At 44.7% G+C, this 24,992-nt stretch overlaps 1 protein-coding gene across 1 annotated transcript in view; it reads right to left on the bottom strand.

Moving 5' to 3' along the window:
- Positions 1-1,687: 1,687 nt before the first annotated feature.
- LOC126292210 (esterase FE4-like) overlaps positions 1,688-24,992 on the bottom strand; it is a 127,257-nt gene continuing 103,952 nt past the window's right edge. The window contains exons 8-10 of the mRNA XM_049986064.1: positions 12,888-13,053; positions 7,878-8,010; positions 1,688-2,027 (exon numbers count right to left, since the gene is read on the bottom strand). Coding sequence (XP_049842021.1) covers positions 1,868-2,027; positions 7,878-8,010; positions 12,888-13,053 — 459 coding nt within the window. The 3' untranslated portion in view covers positions 1,688-1,867. The remainder of the gene's footprint in view (positions 2,028-7,877; positions 8,011-12,887; positions 13,054-24,992) is intronic.

The following is a 24,992-nucleotide window of genomic DNA, read 5'->3' as shown; positions in this document are numbered from 1 at the left end:
CTAATACGAAATTAGAAACAAGAAGACTTGCATTACTCACAAAAAATGATGATGAGTTTTATAATTACGAGATGTAGGTATTTCAAGTTGAAGGGGGGAAAAATGATACTGGGGAGCTTTCAACCATTAACTGTATTTGGTTAACTTGCCGTTACGCTTCCGACTGCGCTACACACTCGACATCGGTTAATAAATCAACTGTATTACATACAGTCGCTGGGAAAATTTCAAAGCCGATTATCTCCGTAAATGTATGAAAAAGCATTAAGAACAACCTATTTCTCGGCACTTTTTAACCGTATTCCACACGCGTGCTTCAGTACGGAACAGAAGGCAGCCTCAGCCATTTTTATTCTGTGCATTAACCGCGCGACAATCAGAGCACAAAGACGCTGTGGCTGTACACGATTTTTTAAATAAAAACGACGTAGCTAAAGCGTGATTAAGAAAAACGTTTTTGGTTGTTAATACATTTGAATATCTTAAAGTTCCATTTAATGTAGCTTAGCAATACTATATCTGTGTTGTCACCGCCAGACACCACGCTTGCTAGGTGGTAGCCTTTAAATCGGCCGCGGTCCGGTAGTATACGTCGGACCCGCGTGTCGCCACTATAAGTGATTCCAGACCGAGCGCCGCCACACGGCAGGTCTAGAGTAGAGAGATTCCCTAGCACTCGCCCCAGTTGTACAGCCGATTTTGCTAGTGATGGTTCCCTGACTAAATACGCTCTCATTTGCCGACACGACAGTTAGCATAGCCTTCAGCTATGTTATTTGCTACGACCTGGCGCCATTGTCAGCTACTATTGATATTGTCAATCACGTATCGTCAAGAGCGACGTTCATCCTTAATGGATTAAAGTTAAGTATTCCACCAGCCACGTCCGTTGTTTCTAAATTCTAATTTTCTTGTCCTGTTCCAGACCTCACGCCAGCCTGCGTGAGCTAAATCGCGTGCCTTTCGGTCTCCTCTAGTAACACGGTGTTGGCTCTCCCGCCAACCACAACAATATCTAATACATAAGTAGGACCTACTTAGAAGAGCGTAACAACACCAGTGTACGTGTGCTACTGCTTCTGACCAATCATCGCGTTTATGTTTGTTTACATCATGCTTATTCTTTTGATGAACGGATTATAGTATCAAACGTAGACATGAATCAGAGGAAAAAATTTTTTTGGATGTATATCTGGAGCACAGATTTTGTACAGAAGTGAGCCACTGTCTGTGGGAATCCAGTAACAGAAAAGAATCAATGCGTATGAGATGTGGAGCTATGAAGGGATGTTAATGACTCTGGTGTAGTGATAAGTCAGTCACGAGATTTTTCCACAGAATCGGCGAGGAGTGGAACAAGTGGACAACATTGACAACAACAAAGCACAGGAGGGTAGGACATGTGTTAAGACATCAATGAATAACTCCCATAGTACTGCAGGGAGCTGTACAGGGTTAAAATACAGGGGGAGTCAGCGATTTGAGTATCTACAGCAAATAATTGCGAATACTGGGTTGCAAGTACTACTCTGAGATGTAGAGAGTGGCAAAGGCGAGAGATTGGTGTCGGAACAATCATAAGACGTCTGACGAAAAGAAAAAACGAATTTCGTAGCGTCACTGAAGTTGGAATACGAGAGGGCAATATCGGTATGTGTCATTGCAAGTAGAAAATAAGAAAAACCAATGTATTGTGACGATGTATTTCAAGCATTTTCATTCTACAGACACAATATTTCAAACATCCATTGTACATAACGTGTTTAAGGTTTTTCTGGTAGCCGGCATGAAGACTGGCCACTGCCTCTGCTGATCACATTTAGACGACTTCCTCTGATGCAGCTGGGTTATGCGCTGATGCTGGCGGCTAGCTGCCGTACCGGTTGTAGAGTTTCTCCCAGAAGGCCACCCGTTCCTCAAACGGCCGCTTGGCTATGCACAGCCCGTCGCTGGTGATGTGCAGGTAGGACTGGTCCTTCTCTGTGAAAGCCGGCCATGACACCTCCACCTCGGGGTCAGCCAGTTGGCTGCACATGGAAAAGGAAAGCTTACTCACGACCGAACAATCACAGGTTCACTCAGTCTGGTCAGATTAGGCCCATAGGGGTAAGTAAACATCTGTCCAGACATTATCCATATTTTACATTACATACATTACCTTAAGTATGATATAAATTACATCTAGTATAGAATATAGCATTCAGAAAGTGCTTATGGTGCAGGAAAAATACATAATTTACATTCTTTTATGATAATTACACCAATAAATACAGGGTGATCCATTGATAGTGGCCGGATCAAATATCTCACGAAATAAGCGCCAAACGAAAAAACTACAAAGAACGAAACTCGTCTAGCTTGAAGGAGGAAACCAGATGGCGCTATCTTTCGCCCGCTAGATGGCGCTGCCATAGGTCAAACGGATATAAACTAGGTTTTTTTTTAAAGTAGGAACCCCCATTTTTATTACATATTAGTGTAGCACGTAAAAATATATGAATGTTTTAGTTGGACTACATTTTCGCGTTGTGATAGATGGCGCTCTAATAGTCACAAACATATTAAGTACGTGGTATCACGTAACATTCCGCCAGTGCGGACGGTATTTGCTTCGCGATACATTACCCGTGTTAAAATGGACCGTTTACCAATTGCGGAATAGGTCGACATCGTGTTGATGAATGGCTATTGAGATGAAAATGCCCAGCGGGCGTGTGCTATGTATGCTGCTCGGTATCCTGGACGACATCATCCAACTGTTGTGACGGTTGGCCGGATAGTTACGTTATTTAAGGAAATTGGAAATGTTCAGCCTCATGTGAAACGTCGACCACGATCTGCAACAAATGATGATCTACATCCACATCTACATCTACATCTACATCTACATACATACTCTGCAATCCACCATAGGGTGCGTGGCGGAGGGTACCTCTTACCACAACTAGCATCTTCTCTCCCTGTTACACTCCCAAACAGAACGATGGAAAAATGACTGCCTATATTCCTCAGTACGAGCCCTAATCTCTCTTATTGTTGTGGTCTTTCCGCGAAATGTAAGTTGGCGGCAGTAAAATTGCACTGCAGTCAGCCTCAAATGCTGGTTCTCTAAATTTCCTCAGTAGCGATTCACGAAAAGAACGCCTCCTTTCCTCCAGAGACTCCCACCAGAGTTCCTGAAGCATTTCCGTAACAGTCGCGTGATAATCAAACCTACCAGTAACAAATCTAGCAGCCCGCCTCTGAATTGCTTCTATGTCCTCCCTCGATCCGACCTGATAGGGATCCCAAACGCTCGAGCGGTCCTCAAGAATAGGTCGTATTAGTATTTTATAAGCGGCCTCCTTTACAGATGAACCACTGTTATTGTTGTTGTGGTCCTCAGTCCCGAGACTGGTTTGATGCAGCTCTCTATGCTACTCTATCCTGTGCAAGCTTTTTCATCTCTCAGTACCTACTGCAACCTACATCCTTTTGAATCTGTTTAGTGTACTCATCACTTGGTCTCCCTCTACGATTTTTACCCTCCACGCTGCCCTCCAATACTAAATTGGTGATCCCTTGATGCCTCAGAACATGTCCTACCAACCGATCCCTTCTTCTAGTCAATTTGTGCCACAAACTTCTCCCCAATCCTATTCAGTACCTCCTCATTAGTTATATGATCTACCCATCTAATCTTCAGCATTCTTCTGTAGCACTACATTTCAAAAGCTTCTATTCTCATCTTGTTCAAACTAGTTATCGTCCATGTTTCACTTCCATACCTTCCCAAAATTCTACCAATGAACCGAAGACGACTATCCGCCTGCTCCACAACTGCCATTACATGCTTGTCCCACTTCATATCGCTCTGCAATGTTACGCCCAAATACTTAATCGACGTGACTGTGTCATGCGCTACACTACTAATGGAGTATTCAAACATTACGGGATTCTTTTTCCTATTCATCTACATTAATTTACATTTATCTAATTTAGATTTAGCTGCCATTCTTTACACCAATCAGAAATCCTGTTCAAGTCATCTTGTATCCTCCTACAGTCACTCAATGACGACACCTTCCCGTACACAACAGCATCATCAGCAAACTGGCGCAAATTGGTATCCACCCTATCCAAAAGATGATTAATGTAGATAGAAAACAACAGCGGACCTACCACACTTCCTTTGGCGCTCCAGATGATACACTCACCTCCGATGAACACTCACCATCGAGGACAACGTACTGGCTTCTATTACTTAAGAACTCTTCGAGCCACTCACATACTTTGGAACCAATCCCATATGCTCGTACCTTAGTTAGGAGTCTGCAATGGGGCACCGAGTCAAACGCTTTCCGGAAGTCAAGGAATATGGCATCCGTCTGATACCCTTCATCCATGGTTCGCAAGATGGGCAGCAAATTCTCTGTCTCAAGGAAATTCATTATATTCGAACTGAGAATATGTTCGAGAATCCTGCAACAAACCGATGTTAAGGATATTGGTTTGTAATTTTGAGGATCCGTCCTTCTACCCTTCTTATATACAGGCGTCACCTGCGCTTTTTTCCACGCGTTCGGGACTTTACGTTGGGCAAGAGATTCGCGACAAATGCAAGCTAAGTAAGGAGGCAATGCAGTAGAGTACTCTCTGTAAAACCGAATTGGAACGCCATCAGGGCCTGGCGGTTTATTTATTTTCAACCGATTCAGCTGCTTCACAATCCCAGGGATATCTATCACTATGTCCTCCATACGGGAATCTGTAAGAGACTCAAACGGCGGTATGTTTGTACGATCCTCCTGTGTGAAAGATTTCTCAAATGCTAAACTTAAAATTTCAGCTTTCATTTTGCTGTCTTCCGTTGCCAGGCCAGACTGATCAGTGAGTGACTGGATGGAAGCCTTCGACCCGCTTACCGCTTTTACGTAAGACCAGAATTTCCTTGGGTTTTCATCAAGATCTTTTGCTAAGATATGACGGTGGTAGTGGTTGTATGCTTCGCGCATCGCTCTTTTTACACCAACACGAATCTTTACTAACTTTACAGTCCACATTCTCCCGATCTTTCTTGTACCGCGAGTGCAATGCTTCCTGAGCATTCTCCGAATTCCGCTGTTAAACCACGGTGGGTCTTTTCCGTCTGTAACCCACTTTTTCGGCACATACTTCTCCAATGCGTGATTTACAATCTCTTTAAAATTTGCCCATAATTCTTCCACGTCCATCGTACCGGATGTAAGTGAAGTCCGTTGATTTACTAAGTGGGATGCTAACAACTTCTTATCTGGTCTTTCTACTAAGAATACTCTCCTAACCTTCTCAGCCGACTTTTTAACTTTCGTAACCACAGTCGTAATGACAACATCATGGTCACTAATCCCTGTCTCAACACTGACACCGTCGATGAGGTCTGGTCTGTTCGTGGCTACCAGATCTACAATATTTCCCTATACGCGTTGGCTGTCGATTTAGCTGTTCAAGACAGTTTTCGGATAATGTGTTCCAAAGTAATTCACACGATAGCTTGTCTGTACCACGTGTAATGTATCCATAGACATCCCAGTTTGTACTAGGTAGGTTGAAGTCGCCTCCAACTAATGATGCCCGGGTAGGTGTTTTAGCTGCTGTCGCGGCTAATCCGCACATCAGTAGCACACAAATTGAGCGAGAATCGGGAATCTAAAATACGTCGGTGTTGTGAATGCTACATCAACATCGATTGCACCTGTACCATATGTCTATGCGACAGGAACTGCATGGCGACGACTTTGAACGTCGTGTACAGTTCTGCCACTGCGCGCAACAGAAATTACGGAGCGATTCAAAGATTTTTTGCAGGCGTTCTATTAAGGGACGATGCGTCATTCACCAACAGCGGTAACGTAAACCGGCATAATATGCACTATTGGGCAACGGAAAATCCACGATAGCTGCGACAAGTGGAACATCAGCGACCTTGGTGGGTTAATGTATGGTGCAGCATTATGGGAAGAAGGATAATTGGCCCCCATGTTATCGATGGCAATCTAAACGGTGCAATGTACGCTGATTTCGTACGTAATGTTCTACCGATGTTACTACAAGATGTTTCAGTGCATGACAGAATGGCGATGTACTTCCAACATGATGGATGTCCGGCACACAGGTCGCGTGCGGTTGAAGCGGTATTGAGTAGCATATTTCATGACAGGTGGATTGGTCGCACGTTCACCGGATCTGACGCCCCCGGATTTATTTCTGTGGGGAAATTTGAAGGATATTTGTCATCGTGATCCACCGATAACGCCGGACAACATGCGTCAGCTCATTGTCAATGCATGTGCGAACATTACGGAAGGCGAACTACTCACTGTTGAGAGGAAAGTCGTTACACGTATTTCCAAATGCATTGAGATGGCGGACATCAATTTGAGCATTTATTGCATTAATGTGGTATTTACAGCTAATCGCGCTGTAAGAGCATGCGTTCTCAGAAATGATAAGTTCACAAAGATACATGTATCACATTGGAACAAGCGAAATAGAATGTTCAAACGTACCTACGTTCTGTATTTTAATTTAAAAAACCTACCTGTTACCAACTGTTCGTCTAAAATTGTGAGCCATATGTTTGTGACTATTACAGCGCCATCTATCACAAATCGAAAAAAGTGGTCCAACTAAAACATTCATATTTTTTTGACGTACTACACGAATATGTAATAAAAAATCCCAGTTGATATCTGCTTGATCTATGGCAGCGCCATCTAGCGGGCCAATTATAGCGCTATCTGGTTTCCCCCTTCAAGCTAGACAAGTTTCGTTATTTGTAGTTTTTTCGTTTGACGCTTATTTCGTGAGATATTTGGCCCAGTCAGGATCAGTGGACCACCCCTTATAAACTATGGGACGGTGGATATAAGCTATGATCATTAGCAGCAATTTACATGAGAAAAAAGGTAGAAGAGGGAGAGAGCGAGGAATGTAATGAAACAGAAGTAAGCGAAGATAAGTGAAAAGTAAGTGGCGCGATGCACACAAGAAAGAAAAGAGGAAATAGAATAACACAGAAAAGGTAGGAGCATTGGTCATAATGTTTGACAGACGACTGTTACCATCATCAAACGGTGAAGGCAATGCCTTGTTTACATATCTCTCTTTTTCTGTGTCCTGGCAGTTTTACCTTTTGCTTGTAGTTTCAACAGTTCACTTCATTAATAACGCTTTGTAACACTCATGTTATTGGCCTATATCTTCGTTTTTCTCCAAGGATTTTTCTTCCAAAACTCTTATGTCTATATGTATAATTAACTTTTACACCTGATATCATTTTCATCAATGTTCTTTCTTTAGTTACTTGTGGAATTTTCTTTTCTCATTGCATCTGCTTTCAGTCTAGGATGCTTTTGTGCTCTTCTTAAAATCCACATCCCTATTGCTGCTAATTTTCTTCTTTTCTTCTTACGCAAGGGCCCACGCTTCACAAGCATAGTTTAAAATACTCTAAAAAAATTTCATAATGACTCTCTTTCTTGTTTTTTATAAAGTGTTTGTCAGTTAATATATTGCTCTTATCTCTGAACGCTCGTTTAATTAATTAAGTTCTCTTAATATTCATTGCTCTTCCACAACCCAAGCAGTAAAATTAAAATATATGCACGACTTAAGTGACAACGCTGGCTGTTAGTGCTACTCTGAGCTGTAGATTTTGACACAACAGGGGGTGTTGCGGGGTGTTGCGGCAGGCAGCATTAAAAATATGGAAGGAAGGAAAACGAAAGAACTAAATTAAGACAAGCACAAAAGACAATACGTTGTGCATGCAGTGATAACCAACATGAGCATTGTATTCGACGGACCATTTGCACGTGTGCCTCACCCGTCCAGTTTGTACTGTTTCTGGTACTCACCCTGTTTTTGCAAAGTTGGTCCAGAGGCGCGACAGCTGGTCCGTCAGTTTCGCTTCAAAGGAGCCGGGCTCTGGAGCGCCGCCTAAATTTTCCATACAAACGGTGTAGCTGTAGCCCCCTCCGTGCACAGCACCTGAAACAAACGAGAACACCATTTCTGCGCCAGGGACCACAAGTTCTCGTAGTTAAAAAGTAACATTGTCTCACATGTTGTGCAAATTGCTTTGCATAGCCTTCTGTAGGTGGGAATTAAGACTGGGAGAGGGCGGAACTACGTCCACCCTTCCCTCATTCTTCGCTGTCCAACTAAGTAAGCGACGACTGCCTGGTCATATCGCCATACTCTTGTGCAACAACGTGTAACGTCACGAGGACACGATCCCTCTCTACACTGTGGCGGTGGACAAACGGTAGAGGGGTGGTGGCGGTGGTGGCGGTGGTAGGGGGGGAGGGAGAGGCGAACGTGATATGCTTCGAGATTTGTAGGCCCACCCAGGACTAGATCACTTACAATCAAATCCCAAACAAGACCAAAATATATATAAATTTCCATAAATAACATGCAGTCTGCAGTTCAAGCCCTCAAACTTTTTTTAATTAATCAGTCCTCTGACTGGTTTAATATACCCATCAAGAATTCCACTCCTGTGCCAACCTTTTCATCTCAGAGTAGCACTTACACTCTGTGTCCTAAATTATTTGTTACATGTATTGTTGTCTCTGTCTTCTTCCACAGCTTTCACTTTGCACAGCGCCTTCTAGTACCACGTAATTCGTGATGACTGGGTGTTGTGTGATGTCCTTAGGTTAGTTAGGTTTAAGTAGTTCTAAGTTCTGGGGGACTGATGACCATAGATGTTGAGTCCCATAGTGCTCAGAGGCATTTGAACCATATTTACCATGTAATTTATGTCTTAATACATGCCCTGTCATCTTGCCCCTTCTTCACGCCAGTGTTTTCCAAACGCTCGTTTCCTCCTAGATTTTGTCGAAAGCTTCCTTATCTCTTATTTTTATAAATTCATCCAATTTTCAACATTCTTCTGTAGCATCAACATCTCAAATGCTTCGATTCTGCTCTATTGCTGTCTTCCTTTATGAGTCACTACAACACAATGCTATGCTCGAAACGTACATTCTCAGAAACTTCTCCTTCAAATGAAGACCTACGTTTGGTACGATTAGACTTCTCTGGACCAGGAATTCCCACTTTGCCTGTGCTAATCTGATTTCTATGTCTTCTTTGCTTCCATGTATAAACAACGTCAAAGACATTACACCGCTGGTTTTTCAAGAACAATGGCTCTGGACAGTAGCATAGTGCGCTATAAATATCCCTAAGACGTCAACAAAGTCACACGTTCGTGACCGTGAGTTAGGACTGCTCATTTTATCTAATAATGTCCGTCTGTGATATTTAATACACAAGGCGTGCATAAACGATGAAATCCTGCTGGCCAACTAACATATACACTGAAGAGCCAAACGAACTGGTACAGTTGCCTAATATCGTGTAGGGCTCTTGCAAGCAATCAGACGTGCCGCAACACGACGTGACATGGACTCGACTAATGTCTAAAATACTGCTGGAGGGAACTGACACCATGAATCCTCCAGGGTTGTCCATAAATCCGTAAGAGAATGAGGGGTTGGAGATCTCTTCTGACCAGCACATTGGAACGCATCTCAGATATTCTCAATGTTCATGTCTGGGGTGTTTGCTGGTCAGAGGAATTGTTTAAACACAGAAGACTGTTCCTGGTGCCCCTCTGTAGCTATTCTGCACGCGTGGAGTGTCGCATTGCCCTGCTGGAATTGCCCAAGTCCGCCGGAATGCCCAATGAATGGATGCAAGTGATCAGACACAATACTTACGTACCTGTCACCTGTCAGAGTCGTATCTAGGAGAATCAAGGGTCCCATATCACTCCAACTGCACATGCCGCACACCATTAGAGAGCCTCCACTAACTTGAACAGTTCCCTGATGACAGGCAGGGTTCATGGATTTATGAGATTGCCCCATACCTGTACACGTTCTAACGATTCTCTTCAGTCGTCGTTGATCCCGTCCTTGTAGGATCTTTTTCCGGCTGGAGAAATGTAGGAGATTTGATGTTTTACCAGATTCCTGATAATTACGTTACACTCGTGAAATGGTCGTACGGGAAACTCTCCACTTCATCATTACTTTTGAGATGATGTGTCCTATTGCTCGTGCGCCGACTATAACACCACGTTAAACTCGCTTAAATCATGATAACCTGCCATTATAGCAGCAGTAACCGCTCTAAAAATTGCGCCAGTCTCTTGTCTTATAAAGGCGTTGCCGAACGCAGCGTAGTATTCTGCCTATTTATATATGTCTGAATTTGAATATGCTTACTTATACCAGTCTCTTTGGCGCTTCAGAGTGTAAGGTGTCAGGCAAATCCAACACCTTCCATGAAAATACTGACATGATAAACAAATTCATTAGTATGTCACATAGCTCCGAATGAATCGTGACATTAATACGAGTAACGAGTGACCAAATGGAATACCACAGACTAATACAAGAATGCCTAAATGCATGTCAAACCTTCCCACCATGAGACAGACGCAATTCCGAGGGAAGGAACGAGAACAGAAGATGAGAGCAGAACCGTGTTAAGCTAGAAGGCCCTACGATAAGCGTCGGACTGGACACCCACGTCGCCAGCTAACCACTAGGACAACGCCAGCTGCAAGTTTTAGCGTGAGACCATTTCGCGTCTCTGTTACGTTGCAAACTTTAAAAACATTTCCCCACAACGAAAAGTATAACGTTTCTCATTGGATAGACAGAATGTTTGTAGGTGGAGCTTAACATTGAGACCCTGATTGGTCAGATGAAAACACAACCAGATTTTTTTAAACCAACTTCGGTAAATGGTAGTAAGGAGAAGTTAGGAGAAGTAAGTTAGTTCCGAGACGGCGAGCTGGATGGCTGCTGCGCCGGCCGCTGCCCCTCTGAAGCTGCCTAACCAACGACAAGGTAATGAACGCACGCGATGCCGCATAACAGTGCATAAAGCTTCACTCAGAACTGCAGAAGTCTCATCTTTTACACCCCCTTTTTACGTAATACTAGTGTCGATCGTCAATTAAAGCTCATGGTGTTCACATTTGCCACTTGAAGTAAAAATCTGAAACGCAATGATTTTTCTTTTATATAGTTATTGAGAAGCCACATCAGCCACTGTAATTTACGACAAGTTAGATAAGTAATTAAAGATAATTGAGGGTCACTGTAGACCATCATGATAGTTTGCTCTTTTGTGAAACTTAATTTAAACCTAGATTATAGATGTGATATGGCATAGGTCATGCTTCGATCCATTGCAGAACCTGGAAACCCATTCAGGGAATATTCGTTCACATTTTTGTTGAACGCAGTTGGTTTTTACCATCCTGTATTAAAACACTTCCTTTTATCAATAGTGCAATTTATAAACAATGTTTTGTGAGTAGAATAAAATTTCCAATGGTAAACTTAACTGCTTTTTCGACGTTATTTTACCAGCTAACTAAAAATAGGAAAGCCTTGAACCCCTTCCACTAAATTTAGTTAGTATTAAGATTCTTTTACTGGGAGTGCAGTGGACCTGACGCTGAAATCATTAAGTATTTGGTTACATCATCGCTAGTCTCACTGAACTCTTCTGAATTCTACATGTCACGTGTGGTCTGGCGTCTCCTTACCAGCAACAAGTCCCAGGTTCAAACTAGTCAATTCCCTAAAAAACACGCTCAGAGCGTCGTTGCGCGAAAGTGGTAGGGAGACACGATATAGAACAAACAGACACCCCCATGAATGTTAGAAGAGTATATTATAGCTAGATTGAAAGTTCATTAAAGATAGTAATAGGTTTTACAGAGGTTAATAGTTTTATGAAATTATCAGTCTGATAAAAATGAACTGCTGTTAACACATAGACAGCTTTATGTAGTTTTCATCTAACTATTTAAAATGAAATATTTAGAGTAAAATTGTTTATTTCGTCAACGTCTGTTAAATTTATATAGTCTATTTGACAACATCATTTGCTAAATTTAGGCTTTATTAAATACTGAAATGAAATTCACATGCTATACTAGAAAGAAGGGTTATGAAAACATGATTGAGTCTTGTCTATAAAGATACGAATTCGTAAATTTAGGAAAAATGAAAACTCTTGAAAAGAAACAGGTTTGTTTTTATATGAAAACAGTGATAATATAAATAGCTATAAAATTTCAAAAGTCTAATGTAAAACTTGCTCGACCGGAGAGCAGTCAGTACGAGAAAGTCTTGGAGACGCCAACACTGGTACGACGTATGGTCAGGAAGACTATAGAGACTGTAGAGACAACAGGACGTTCGGTATCACCCACCCGGAATGTGTGAATTAGACGCCACTTGGTGAATACAATGTCTTTCAAGCAAGGGATGTATAATGTTCTCTAATATTTAAATTAATATAATCAAAGCAAACATTTGTTTCAAAAGTGAAATCAACAAAAATAAGTAGCTGCAGAGTATACTTTAGCAACAAACATGGTTCCTCTGGAGTGAACAGTTCATATAATTAATTTTACTTCTCATTCTCATGTGAACTTTCATCTAATATATAAAATTATCCTTTTTAGTGAGTAAAACTTCACTCAAGTTAATGTTTTATTTGAGCCAAAAGTGAAATGGAAAGTTAGATAACGCACTATGTACACTAGAATATTAACAGTAAACAATAAGCTTACTTCAAAAGAGACATGACATAATAATGGAAGACTGTGCGCTATGGACGTAATATAGCCTAATAAAATAAATACGTAAGTAATTTGCTATGACAGTCAGTGATTAGCCCTCACATTATATTGTCAGTGTTTTAACATTTCTTCGTCTTCACAAAAGGGCGAACTTAATATCAGTTGCACTTGTTATAATCAAACTGAAAGAGATTTTGCACGCAGAAAGTGATCCCTTCCAGAGATAGTACACAAAGTGCATTACCGTCAAATATCTTCTGCATACTGCGTAACAGCTCTCCTATGGGCCCCTGGGGAATTCGGTCACTCGTATAGTGGCAGACAAAGAAGTAGGCTGGAGCCTTCGACTTCAGGTTGTGGAGTTTGGCCACACGAACCGCGTGGTACGTGAACATTAAGTCGCCCAAGAGCTGAAACGAGAAAGCAAGACGAAGATAGCATTAGAAAATATTTATAGATGGCAGGAAGAGACTCACAGAATCATTGTACAACATGGACACACCAGCTCAACGGGTACATCAGTGGTGTTAGGATACCGTGATCGATAATCCTACACAGCGAGCTATGTAGCAGCAGGTGCCACCTGGTCACCCTCAGGTTGTACACCTTATAGCCTCCCGCCTTCTGGGGTATCGCATTCAGAGTGCGAGTTCGGACCGAGTGCGTGAATGCAGTTCTGGGGTAGATCCAGTCGACTGAACACGCAATGAAAAGTCACCAGCCAGAAATATATGACGCTGAATAATAAAGTGTTTAATAGCGCACCGAGGGAAATATTTCGTTGGAACAGAAATGCTGAATCGTCCGTGACATTTTGGGGTAATGACTTTAAGAATGTTTCGGTATTATCATAGCAATGAGTGTGAATGAGTGTGACATTGTTAGGAGTGTTTCTGTTCTTTGGAAATTGAATGAACTTTCTTAAAGGATATCATCTCTTATTTCAGGAGATCTTTACTTGCTTTTCGGTAACTATCAAGTCAAGCACAATTAGGCTGTAGTTGGTTATTTATGCGATTGTGGCTGAATTAAGTACCTCTCCCTGATAGTTTACATGTGGGGTGCAATGCCACAACACAATTTTCGGATTTAAGACTCGCAGAAAGGAACCGTAGTGAACTACGCAAAACAATGGAGTACATGTGAATTTTAAAATTTTCCCGGCGAATTGACTGTTCAAACAAATTTCGGGCTTGCAGCCGGTCGTCCTTCAATACTTCACACGATATTTCAACTGGGGACCTTCAGGTGACCCGTTGCAGACTGGCGAAAACGTTTTTTTTTTCTTTATTGTATTTCAATTCCCCATCGGGGCGGGCTGGCAGCAGCTTATGCGCTGCTCTACAGCCAAAAGACAGAGAAGAAACAATAGAAGACATTTAAAAATAACAAGGGAGAGAATATGGTGAACATAGATATAAAAAGGGGGAACATCGTGGAAGGCAATAGACAAAAACGGGGTGACTGTAAAATGTAGATAAAAAACTGTTTAAGAGTAGCACACACAAAAAGCCACACACTGCGACAATTAAAAGAACACAAGGAACAGTGTGAGTGGAGAATAAAAAGAATCGATGGATGGCGTAGCACAGAACAAACACTGACGGTGAACCTCAAGGCAGTACACAATTAAAATCACACCTCTTGATGCACAGCAGAAACAGCACTAAACACAACACTGATGTGGCACACTGACGAAGATCAAAACGGAGGATCTGACAGGTGCAACATGAGGGAGCCCAGAAGAAGGGAGGGATGGAGGGAGGGGAAGAGAGGGGGGAGAGGAGTGGGGAGGTCGCTGAAGAGGGCCAGGTAGGGAGGGACGTGGGAAGGAAAGAGGCAAGTATGGGGTGCAGGGTCTCAGGGGGGGAGGAGGAAAATCCGCCCTAGGAGAAGGAGGGGAGAGGAAAAAGGGGGCCCTGGGGAGGGGGGCAACAAGGCAAGGTTATAGTTGGAAGGAAGGGTAGATGTCACGGCGAAGTTCGTCATCCAGGAGGGGGAGGCGTTGGAAATTGCCCTGATGAAGGAGATGGAGGGTGTGGAGGTGGAGAGATACAGTGATAGAGGCCCGGCAACGGGCGAGGGGTGGAGAGGAAGGACGAAACCAGAGGGTGTGGGGGATCAAGCCTGCAGACAATGTAAAGGATGCAGAGATGTTGGAGGAACAGGATAAGGTGGGGGAAGGGGATCAGTTCATAGAGGAGCTGTGTGGGCGAAGGAAAGCAGATACAGAAGGCAAGGCGGAATGCATGGCATCTAAGGATTTGGAGGGCCTTGTAAAAGCAGGTGGGGGCAGAGATCCAGGCAACGCTGGCATAACAGACGATAGGACAGATGAGGGATTTGTAGGTGTGGAGGATGGTAGAAGGATGCAATCCCCATGTCCGGCCAGACAGGTGTTTCAGAAGGTGGAGGTGGGAATGGGCTTTCTGCTGGACGGTCTGGAGATGAGGGGTCCAGGTGAGGTGTCGGTCGAGGATGAGGCAAAAGTATTTCAGGGTGGGGGTGAGCTGGATGCGACGACCATAAAAGATGAGGTAGAAATCATGGAGGCAAAAGGAGCGAGTGGTGTGGCCTATGATGATTGCCTGGGTTTTGGAGGGTTGAGACAGAGGAACCACTGGTTACATAAAGTGGTGAACTGGTTAAGGTGGGTTTGGAGGGTATGTTGGGACCGTTGAAGGGTAGGATAGAGAGCCAGGAAGGCGGTGTTATCAGCATACTGGAAAAGGTGGACTTGTGGGGGTGACTTGGGTATATCAGCTGTATACAAGAGATAAAGGAGAGGGGAGAGGACAGAACCCTGGGGGACGCCAGCCGTGGGATAAAAGATACGGGAGTTGATGTTGTGGAGGGTGACACAGGAAGGACGGTGCAAGAGGAAGGAAGCGACCAGACGGACAAAATTGATAGGCAGGGCATAGGTTTGGAGTTTAAAGAGGCCACCGGGGTGCCATACACTGTCATTGGCGTTTTGGAGGTCAAGGGAAACAAAAATGGTGGAGCGATGGCACTTGAGCTGAAGGGACAGAAGGTGAACGAGGTTGAGGAGTTGGTCTTCAGCAGAGAAGGAGGATCGGAAGCCACACTGGATAAGGAGGTGATCTTGAGCAAGGTGCTAATGGATACGATGGGAGAGGATGGATTCAAAGACTTTGCTGAAGATGGAGGTGAGGCAGATGGGACGATAGAAAGAGGCAGCAGAATGGGGGTTGTTGGGTTTGAGGAATAAGAGGACGCTGGAGGTCTTCCACAGTCAGGGAAGAAGTAGAGAGGATGACATTATAGAGATGGGTAGGAATAGGGGCTTTCTCGAAGGTGACGGTAGGTGACACAGTCATGACCAGGGGTCGTGTTGTGTTTGGACTGGAGGATAAGTTTAGTGTCTTGTGCTGTGATGGGAGTGTTTATGTCAGAGGGGGGCAACTGCCCCAAGTACTGGAGACTAGGAGCAAGTGGAGCAACCGAGGTATCGCCACATTCCATGACGGTGAGGAAAAGAGAATAATCAAAGTGGGGATCATCGGGGATGGGGAAGACCTCAGAAAGGTGGGAAGTGAAGTGGTTGGCCTTACTGAGGTTGTCAGGAATGGGGCGATCGTTATGGGGAAGGGGGTAGTGGGGAGCAGAAAGGGAACCAGTGAGGCGATGGAAGGTGGACCAGTACTTGGAGGAGTTGATAGAGAGGGTTGTGTTGAGTCGGTGCAGGTCTGGCGCCAGTCTCGGCGTTTCGTTGCTGTAATAAGGGTCCGTACGTGTCGCTGTATTTGACGGTGGCGTTGGAGTGTATACCTGTCACGAGTGCGCAGGAAGGAGCGATAGAGATGGCGGGATTCACGGAGGAGGAGGACCGCCTGTGGAGGGAGAGTGGGATGGTGTGGATGGACGTGTTAGTAGGAACATGGGTCTCCACAGCGTCAGTAATTACCTTCTGAAGGAAGGACGAGGCGTGGATGATGTCGGCAGGATGGCGATAGGTAAGAGGGTGGCTTTCGACCTGGTTGGAGATGGAATCCTGGTAGGCATGCCAGTTGGCACAGTGATAGTCATGGACGACATTGGGAGTGGGTGCAGGGTGCGGAGCTGGAGGGGGGCGGTGAGCAGACATTATGGTGAGAAGGACAGGGAGGTGATCGCTACTTGTGGGGTCAAGGACAGCGACAGCGATACGCCCAAGGATGTTGATGGAGGCAATGACAACATCGGGGGTGGTGTCACTTTCTGGTTGGGTGTGCTGTCGAAGGAGAACAAGGTCACCTTGGATCGTGGAGAGGAACTGATGCCACCGCCGAAGGGCAGCAAGAGAGCAGATATGGATGTTGAGGTCGGTGGCAATAACATAGGTGGAGAAGGTGCGGTCAATGGGCGAGATGGTCATAAGGAAGTGGAGCAGTGGAGCGGACATAGATGGTGGCACAGGTAATGGTGAGGGAGGGGAAGAAGACGCTAAGGATAAGGTGTTCAGTGGGGTCACTGAGGAGAGTTTGTGGCCAGACGGAGATAAGCTTAAGGTGGCCAATCGCGACTCTACCCTGCGCACGAGGACCAGGAGCGTCAGTGTGGTGGAGGATATAGGGAGAGGTGCGGATAGAATGGTGGGGCTGGAGAAAGGTTTCGTTCAAGAGGAAGGTGTCGACCTGGTGGTAGGAGAGGGCGTGCATGAGGAGGTATTTGTTGGAGCGGAAGGAGCGAATGTTCTGGAAGAGGATGCGATACTCGTGCCGCGCCATGGACGGAGGGAGGGAGGGAAGAGAGAGAAGGGAAGAGACTTAAAGTAGGGAGTCGAGGCGGGTGAAGGTGAAGTGGGCTCGGTTGTGGGAGTAAGTGGCGAAGGTGTTTAGGAGGAAAACGGAGCGAGTGGCAAGAGAGATTTGTTGGAAGGTGTGGGGGCGCTGAAAAGGGTGAATGTTTGGAGTACAACGGTAAGGAAGCAAAAACGTCCTCCGTTCCGCAATATATAGCGTACTGTAACGCTTCTGTGCATGCGTCGAGAACTTGATAGTTGAACCACACTGCCTGCCGGCAGCGCCCTCGCTGGTGGAATAGCGGACTCAGTCGCCTTCTGCGTTACTGTTTGCCACGGCCGTCGACGCACTCTGTCATCTTCGATTTGAGCAAATCGTGGAGATCACGGGATTTCATGCACTGTCCAGCTAGTAGCCGCTGTCACGGTTTAACAGATTTTCCGCCAGTCGTATTTCTACGGATTCTTTAATAATGGAGTCCCAGAAAGACGTTAATGTGGACAAAATCACTGTTTTCTCATACTCCATTGAGTGTCCAGTAGAAATACAATGTTCAGCAATAGTGGACTTGCTTGGCTGCAAAAGGCGGGTGTAACGTTAATGTTCTTTCACGGTGCGTTTGGTGTGACCTATGTAAGCCATGCCACATTGACACGGTATCTTGTAAATTCCGGCCTTTCGTAGTAACAGATTGTCCTTAACTGATCCCACAAGGTCCGCAATCTTCGATGGTGGGCGGAAAACCACTTTTACGTGAAATTTTCGGAGGATTCGTGCTATTTTAAACGAAGTGTTGCCAACGAAAGGAAGAAAAGCTAAAGATTGTTCCGTCATGTTCTCCTCTTTATTCACTTCCTGCTTCTTAGTTTTAAGTGTTAGTGCCCTGTTAATCTGCCGGGTGGAATACCCATTTTCGCTGAATACTGTCTTCAGATGGGCGAGTTCTTGAGGTAAGCTATCTAGATCCTCCAAGACTGTATGGTCTTCCAAAGATTCATAAAGAGGGTCTTCTTCTGCGTCCAATAGTGAGCAACATTGGAGCTCCTTCATATGATTTAGCTAAACATCTCGCTTCCTAACTGAGACCTTTCGCAGGCAAGTGCTCACATCAAATACGAAACTCAGCTGATTTTATCAATAGACTGGGGGTTCTTCGTCTTAGCAGTGTAGACCTTCTAGTAAGTTTTGATGTGGTCTCACTTTTTACAAAAGTTCCTCTTGCTGATTCTTTGACACTGATTGCTAACATGTTTCCTGTTGATATCACTGCCTTGTTCAGACGCGCTCTTTCCTCAACTTATTTTATGTTTAATCAAGAATATTTTGAACAGACTAACGGTGTCGCCATGGCTAGTCCCCTGTCTCCTTTGGTGGCCAACCTTTTCATGGAGGATTTTGAAGAGAGAGGGCTTGAACCAGCTGCCCTGAAGCCAACAGTTTTTTGGCGGTATGTGGATGACACTTTCATAGTGTGGCCTCTTGGAGAAGATAAATTAACGGAGTTTCTACATCACCTCAACTCCATTCATAGCAACATCTTGTTCACCATGGAAATAAAGAAAGATGGTTGTTTGCCTTTCTTGGATGTCCTGGTTCGAAGGAAGAATGATGGTTCTCTAGGGCATTCAGTTTACCGGAAACCCACTCATACTGATTTGTACCTGCAAGCATCGAGATGCCATCACCCATTGCAAACCATGAGTTAGCTTAAAACACTTGTTCATAGAGCTCAGACTGACTGATGAAGTGTCCCGTTGGATCCCTAGCGAAGCTTGTCTCTACCTAATCCATGGCTCCATTCCTTTATGTGACGGTATCTTCATCGCCGTATAGCTGCATAATCTTATTTGACAGCACGTGGATACACAGTTTATTCGACCCATGCAACTTAGAACGCTTCATCGTTTGTCTTGTATTAACGTGCACATATGTGATGTCACCTCCATCTTATACATCTAGACTCATATTAAAGCTCTCTAGCTTCTGTTGCAAATTCCGAATACTTCCCGAATATTCGCTTTCTTCTAAGTGTGTATATAAATCATCGTAACATGACGTCAGCGTCAGAGAAGTTGCTGCTGTACAAAGTAACGTTGACCACATCACTGTATGGAGAGTGCTAGGGAGAACCAGTTGTTTCCGTACCATGTACAGCGTGTGCAGGCACTATCAGCAGCTGATTGGCCTCCACGGGTACACTTCTGCGAATGGTTCATCCAACAATGTGTCAATCCTCATTTCAGTGCAAATGTTCTTTTTACTGGTGAAGCTTCATTCCAACGTGATCAAATTGTAAATTTTCACAATCAACATGTGTGAGCTGATGAGAATCCGCACGCAATTGTTCAATCACGTCATCAACACAGATTTTCTGTGAACGTTTGGAAAGGCACTGTTGGTGATTTCTGGATTGGGCCCCATGTTCTTCCACCTACGCTCAATGGAGCACGTTATCATGATTTCATACGGGATACTCTACCTGTGCTGCTAGAACATGTGCCTTTACAAGTACGACACAACATGTGGTTCATGCACGATGGAGCTCCTGCACATTTCAGTCGAAGTGTTCGTACGCTTCTCAAGAACAGATTCGGTGACCGATGGATTGGTAGAGGCGGACCAATTCCATGGCATCCACGCTCTCCTGACATCAACCCTCTTGACTTTCATTTATGGGGGCATTTGAAAGCTCTTGTCTACGCAACCCCGGTACCAAAGGTAGAGATTCTTCGTGCTCGTATTGTAGATGTCTGTGATACAATACGCCATTCTCCAGGGCTGCATCTCCTCATCAGGGATTCCATGCGACGGAAGGTGGATGCATGTATCCTCGCTGACGGAGGACATTTTGAACATTTCCTGTAAGAAAGTGTTTGAAGTCACGCTGGTACGTTCTGTTGCTGTGTGTTTCCATTCCATGATTAATGTGATTTGAAGAGAAGTAATAAAATGAGCTCTAACATGGAAAGTAAGCGTTTCCGGACACATGTCTACATAACATATTTTCTTTCTTTATGTGTGAGGAATGTTTCCTGAAATTTTAACCGTACCTTTCTGTAACACCCTGTATTTAACCTGAATGGATAGCTCTGGTATCGGGCGCTGCAGAGGATGACCGCCCGTCTTAGGAGATGGATCTCGATAGCCGACAGAGGGCACAGCGGCCGCTGTATGCTTGCACGGCAAACCCGCCGCCGTTTCGCGACGCGAGTTAGCCGGCTAATACCGTTCCACTTCCAGTTTCATTGTTGTTCTTTCATCACCGTAGCCCCATATGGGCTGGGGGTTGGCTATCAACAGTACAATTCTTCGCTTTTCAGCCAAGTGAATTAAAACAAAAACGGACAATGAGAAATATAAATAAATTTTGAAAATTTTAATTTTTTAATTAATTAATATTTTCAATTAAAAATCAAAGACGGACAGTTAAAAATCAAAATATATACATTTTAAAAACATATCGCAAGAAGGTGAAATTTTTCTGATAAAGACATTCAAGCACTGCACTTTTATTTAGAAGCTGAGGGACCTGCATGAGGGTGAGTGGTGTTGCTGGAGGAGAGAATATGTCCCTGGGATTAAGGTGAATGGGTAGAAAGATAGGTGTCTGTTAGATAGGAAAAAGTATGGAGATGGAAGGAAGGAAATGAGGTGAAGAATGGGAAACGCAGTCTGTGGGAAAGATAGAGGGTGAGGAGAAGTGTCTGGTTGCAAGAGGAATGGGATGCAGATGAATGGCGAGGGAAAGGTGTGTGGAGCCCTCATGTAGAGTGGTGAGATGGCGTAAGGTTAAACTTGGTAGGAAGGGTAAAATTCAGGGCGGATCTCATTGTCTGGGAGAGGGAGACCGTTGATTCAAAAAATTCAAATGGCTCCAAGCATCATGGGACTTAACATCTGAGGTCATCAGTCCCCTAGACGTAGAACTTCATAAATCTAACTAACCTAAGGACATCATACACGTCCATGCCCGAGGCATGATTCGAACGTGCGACTGTAGCGGTGGCATGGTTCAAGACTGAAGCGTCTAGAACTGCTCGACTACAGCGGCCGGCAAGATCGTTGAATCACGTTTGGATAGGATATGGAGGTTGTGTATGTATGAGGACAGAGGTTTGTTTTTGGAAGGCACAACAGCAAACCACTGTTCGTGTTCAGAGGGGAGACAATGGGTTGATTGGATTATAGTTTGTCGACACTCCAGGATACAATTCTATGTAGCTAGTATTTAGGCTGCTTCACAGCACACAGCCAGGCCCTGTCTCCTTGCAACCACTGCCCCACCCAGTACCTACCTCAGCTCTTACCTCTCATCTCCACACTTTTCCTGCCTTCAGAGTCCTATCTTCCGACCGACACCACCAAGGATACAGTCTCTCCTACACCAATACATCTCAATCTAGTGCAGTTCCTTTAGATTTTAAGAGAAAGAGCAGTGCTTCGGAGTTTTTGTCAGAGAACTTTTAACCCTTTGCGACGTATTTTTAAAATGTATATATTTCCCCTGTTTCCAGTTCTCTCTCTTTGATTTTTAATTTCAAATAGAAAACAGTCCCAAATTTTGTTTGTATTTATCATTGCAATTTCTTTAATTTTCCTGGCTGAAGAATGGATAATTGTGTCCTTCGCCCATGTGGGGCGAAGGGGACGAAATAACAAAAAAAAAAAAAAACAGTCACACAGTGCAGTATTCGCGCTTGATACCTACTTCTTCGCTTTGCATACACTGTTGGATAACTATCTAGCGTGTCACCCGGCTATTCTCTCTGGTTTCGCCTTGGACTTGTCGCTCCGCTGCTCTTGATCTTGTTGTCGTCGCTGTGGCGACCGCTTTGCGTAGCGCCTTGTTGTCGTAAGCCTGTCTGTCCTTGGCCTTTTCTTTTGTCTTGTCCGTAGTCTGTCAGTTTCGTCTCGTTGTCCGTACTGTTCGGCTCTCCCACCTGACGGCTCTCTCTGTTTATGCATTTACCGATGTGCGCACCAATATCCGGCTATCAGCATTGGCGACGAGGAGAAAGGCTGTTATTCAGTAGCATGGACGTTCAATTGGCTCGCTTGCTGAAGCAGCAGCAGCAGCAGCAGCAGTTAGTACAGCAGCAGCTCATGTTAGATTTCTTAGAAAAATCGCTTCAGATTAGGGCGGACCAGCTCAGAGCACACGAGGCACAGTTCCATCGGCCATCAGCACCGCCTGCTACTGACGCTTCCATTCATCCTCCATTGGTCCCACCATTCAGTGACGGTAAAGCCGACTGGGATACATATTTGCAACGTCAATTCGCAGATGACGCAATGTCTGCTCCGAAAGTTGGCCCGTCTGTCAGACCGTGTCACACTCTCGTTTCAGGAGACTTGCGTTCTGTTGACTAATTGCTATTCCCAGTGATGCCAAGAGGTTCCCTCAAGACTTGAGTTCCATCATCACCATAAAGAACCGGAACAGTCATACCAATGTTGGGTCACTAACTTGCAAGGTCTCAGCTGAAAATGCAATTTCACTTGCGTCAGTCACAGCTGGAAGGGTTTGCATGCAGATTCCTTGATCTGTCGATGGTGGTCGACGTTGTACCAGATGCGAAGCTCCGTACTGCGACGCTGAAACTAAATAAATCCTCGTTGGATCTCACGCTTTTTCGAAATCACACAGGCAGCTAAGAGGCCACAAGTCGTGGCAGTCCACACACGTCCACACGCTCCAGTCTCGCGCCACAGGCGCAGGACAGCTCCCAGGCAGCACCGTCGTAATTCCTCCTTGTGTGACACCTCTGTGGCATCTGAGCCTCTGGTAATGCAAATCGCAACAGCTGGTCCCTTCGCGCCCGCAGTGCTTTTCCACTCACTGCCAGGCGGTTTGTTCAGATCACGGGGGGTTCTGCCCGCTCTGCAGCAGAGAAGAGCACCTTCAACTGTGTGTTGCATTCATACGACCCGCTCTCATCTGTCCTACGAGAACATAAGGACACTGTACATGCCCTGTATAGTTTCACTGGACGGCCTTTTGATAAGGAAGTTGCGTTTATGACGAGGACGTCCGTTTTCAGGCTGACACCAGGTCCACAGTTTCTCTCATCGATCTGCAACATATGAGCGACTGGTTTCGACTGAGTTGTCTCCTCCCTCACGGCCTTTGGTGGCGTACGGTGGTAGCTCTCTCCTCGTTCATGGGCAGTTCTTGGTCACAGTAGCCCACAACCATGTTACACGGCTCGTTACGCTATTCGTTGTCGACATCCCCATCCCCCCATAAGGTTCTTCAATTTTTGGCATCATTACCTTTACACTGTTTGGAATTTTTGCCAGTGATGGAGTACAAGTTGCATCCACTGCAGTGCTTTTCTAGGAAATGTAAAAACCGAATTTCGGGTGTGCCATGGGATTAGCCACACATTACCCTTCGGTCGGACGTCATGCCTTCTTTTTCTCGTAGCAGGCCAATTCAAGTGGCCTTCCATACAGCAGTGAAGCAAAAGTGGTTCAAATGACTCTAATCACTATGGGACTTAACATGTGACGTCATCAGTCCCCTAGACTTACAACTACTTAAACTTAACTAACCTAACGACATCTCACACATCCATGCCCGAGTCAGGATTCGAACCTGCGACCATAGCAGCATCGCAGTGAAGCAGGAGCTGGATTTTCTCCAGGCTGCTGGAGTTATAAAAACTGTAAATCCTACCACATGGGCCACCCCTCATCGTACTCAAGAAGCCCATTTGTTATCTTCGATTCTTCGGAAAATGCAAGACTACCATGAATACTCATTCACTGGTTGAAACTTATCTTATATCGTGGGCAGAAGACCTCCTTAACAAGCTTGCTAGTGGGAAATACTACAGAAACATCGACCTTGCTAATGCTTACCTCCAGGTGCTTTAAATGAGGAATGTCAGAATGTTGCTGTCTTCAACGTGCCTTTTAGATTACATAAGCACAACCGATTCCCAATTGGCATTGCCTCAGCTCTAACAGTTTTCCAATACTATCTGAAACAGCAGATGCAGCGCATTCCAGTTTATGTGAACTATCTGGATGATCCCATCGTTACGGACTCCCCCCCCCCCCCCCCATCAGGAGCATTGGCAACATCTCCTAATCCTGTTTACTATCCTGCAAGCCTCAGGTCTGCATAGGCGTTGGGATAACTGTCCATCTTTTCAACCAGAAGTAGAGTACTTGGGGCATTGGCTCACCAAAGACAGAATCAGACCAATAGACTGCAGTGTCATCAGTCTCTTTACCATCCAGAGAAGCTAACGGAAATGCTCGTGTTTTTTGACAAAGTCAACTATTTCTCCAATTTCCCTCGCCACTCAGTGAACGTTTTCCAATCCCTCAATCATTTGCGTAAGACTATGACTCGACTCACGCCTATGACTGGATTTTAATCAATTAAAAACCAATGTTGAAATCCGTTCTTTGTCTCATCCTTTTTTCTCTCAGATGTCTATTGGTTGTCATGGCTGACTTATCTGCCTATCGCATCGAGCTGCTTCTGGCTCATGGAAATGAAGATCGCTCTGGACAGCCAATTGTTTACGCGTCCAGGGCGTGACTCCTTCACAACGCAACTACTTACAGATCCATAAGGAGGCACTGGAAGT

This window comes from Schistocerca gregaria, chromosome 9 (assembly GCF_023897955.1).
Source record: "Schistocerca gregaria isolate iqSchGreg1 chromosome 9, iqSchGreg1.2, whole genome shotgun sequence".
In the NCBI taxonomy this organism is placed as follows: Eukaryota; Metazoa; Arthropoda; class Insecta; order Orthoptera; family Acrididae; genus Schistocerca; species Schistocerca gregaria.
This window is presented reverse-complemented; position numbering and strand designations above follow the sequence as displayed.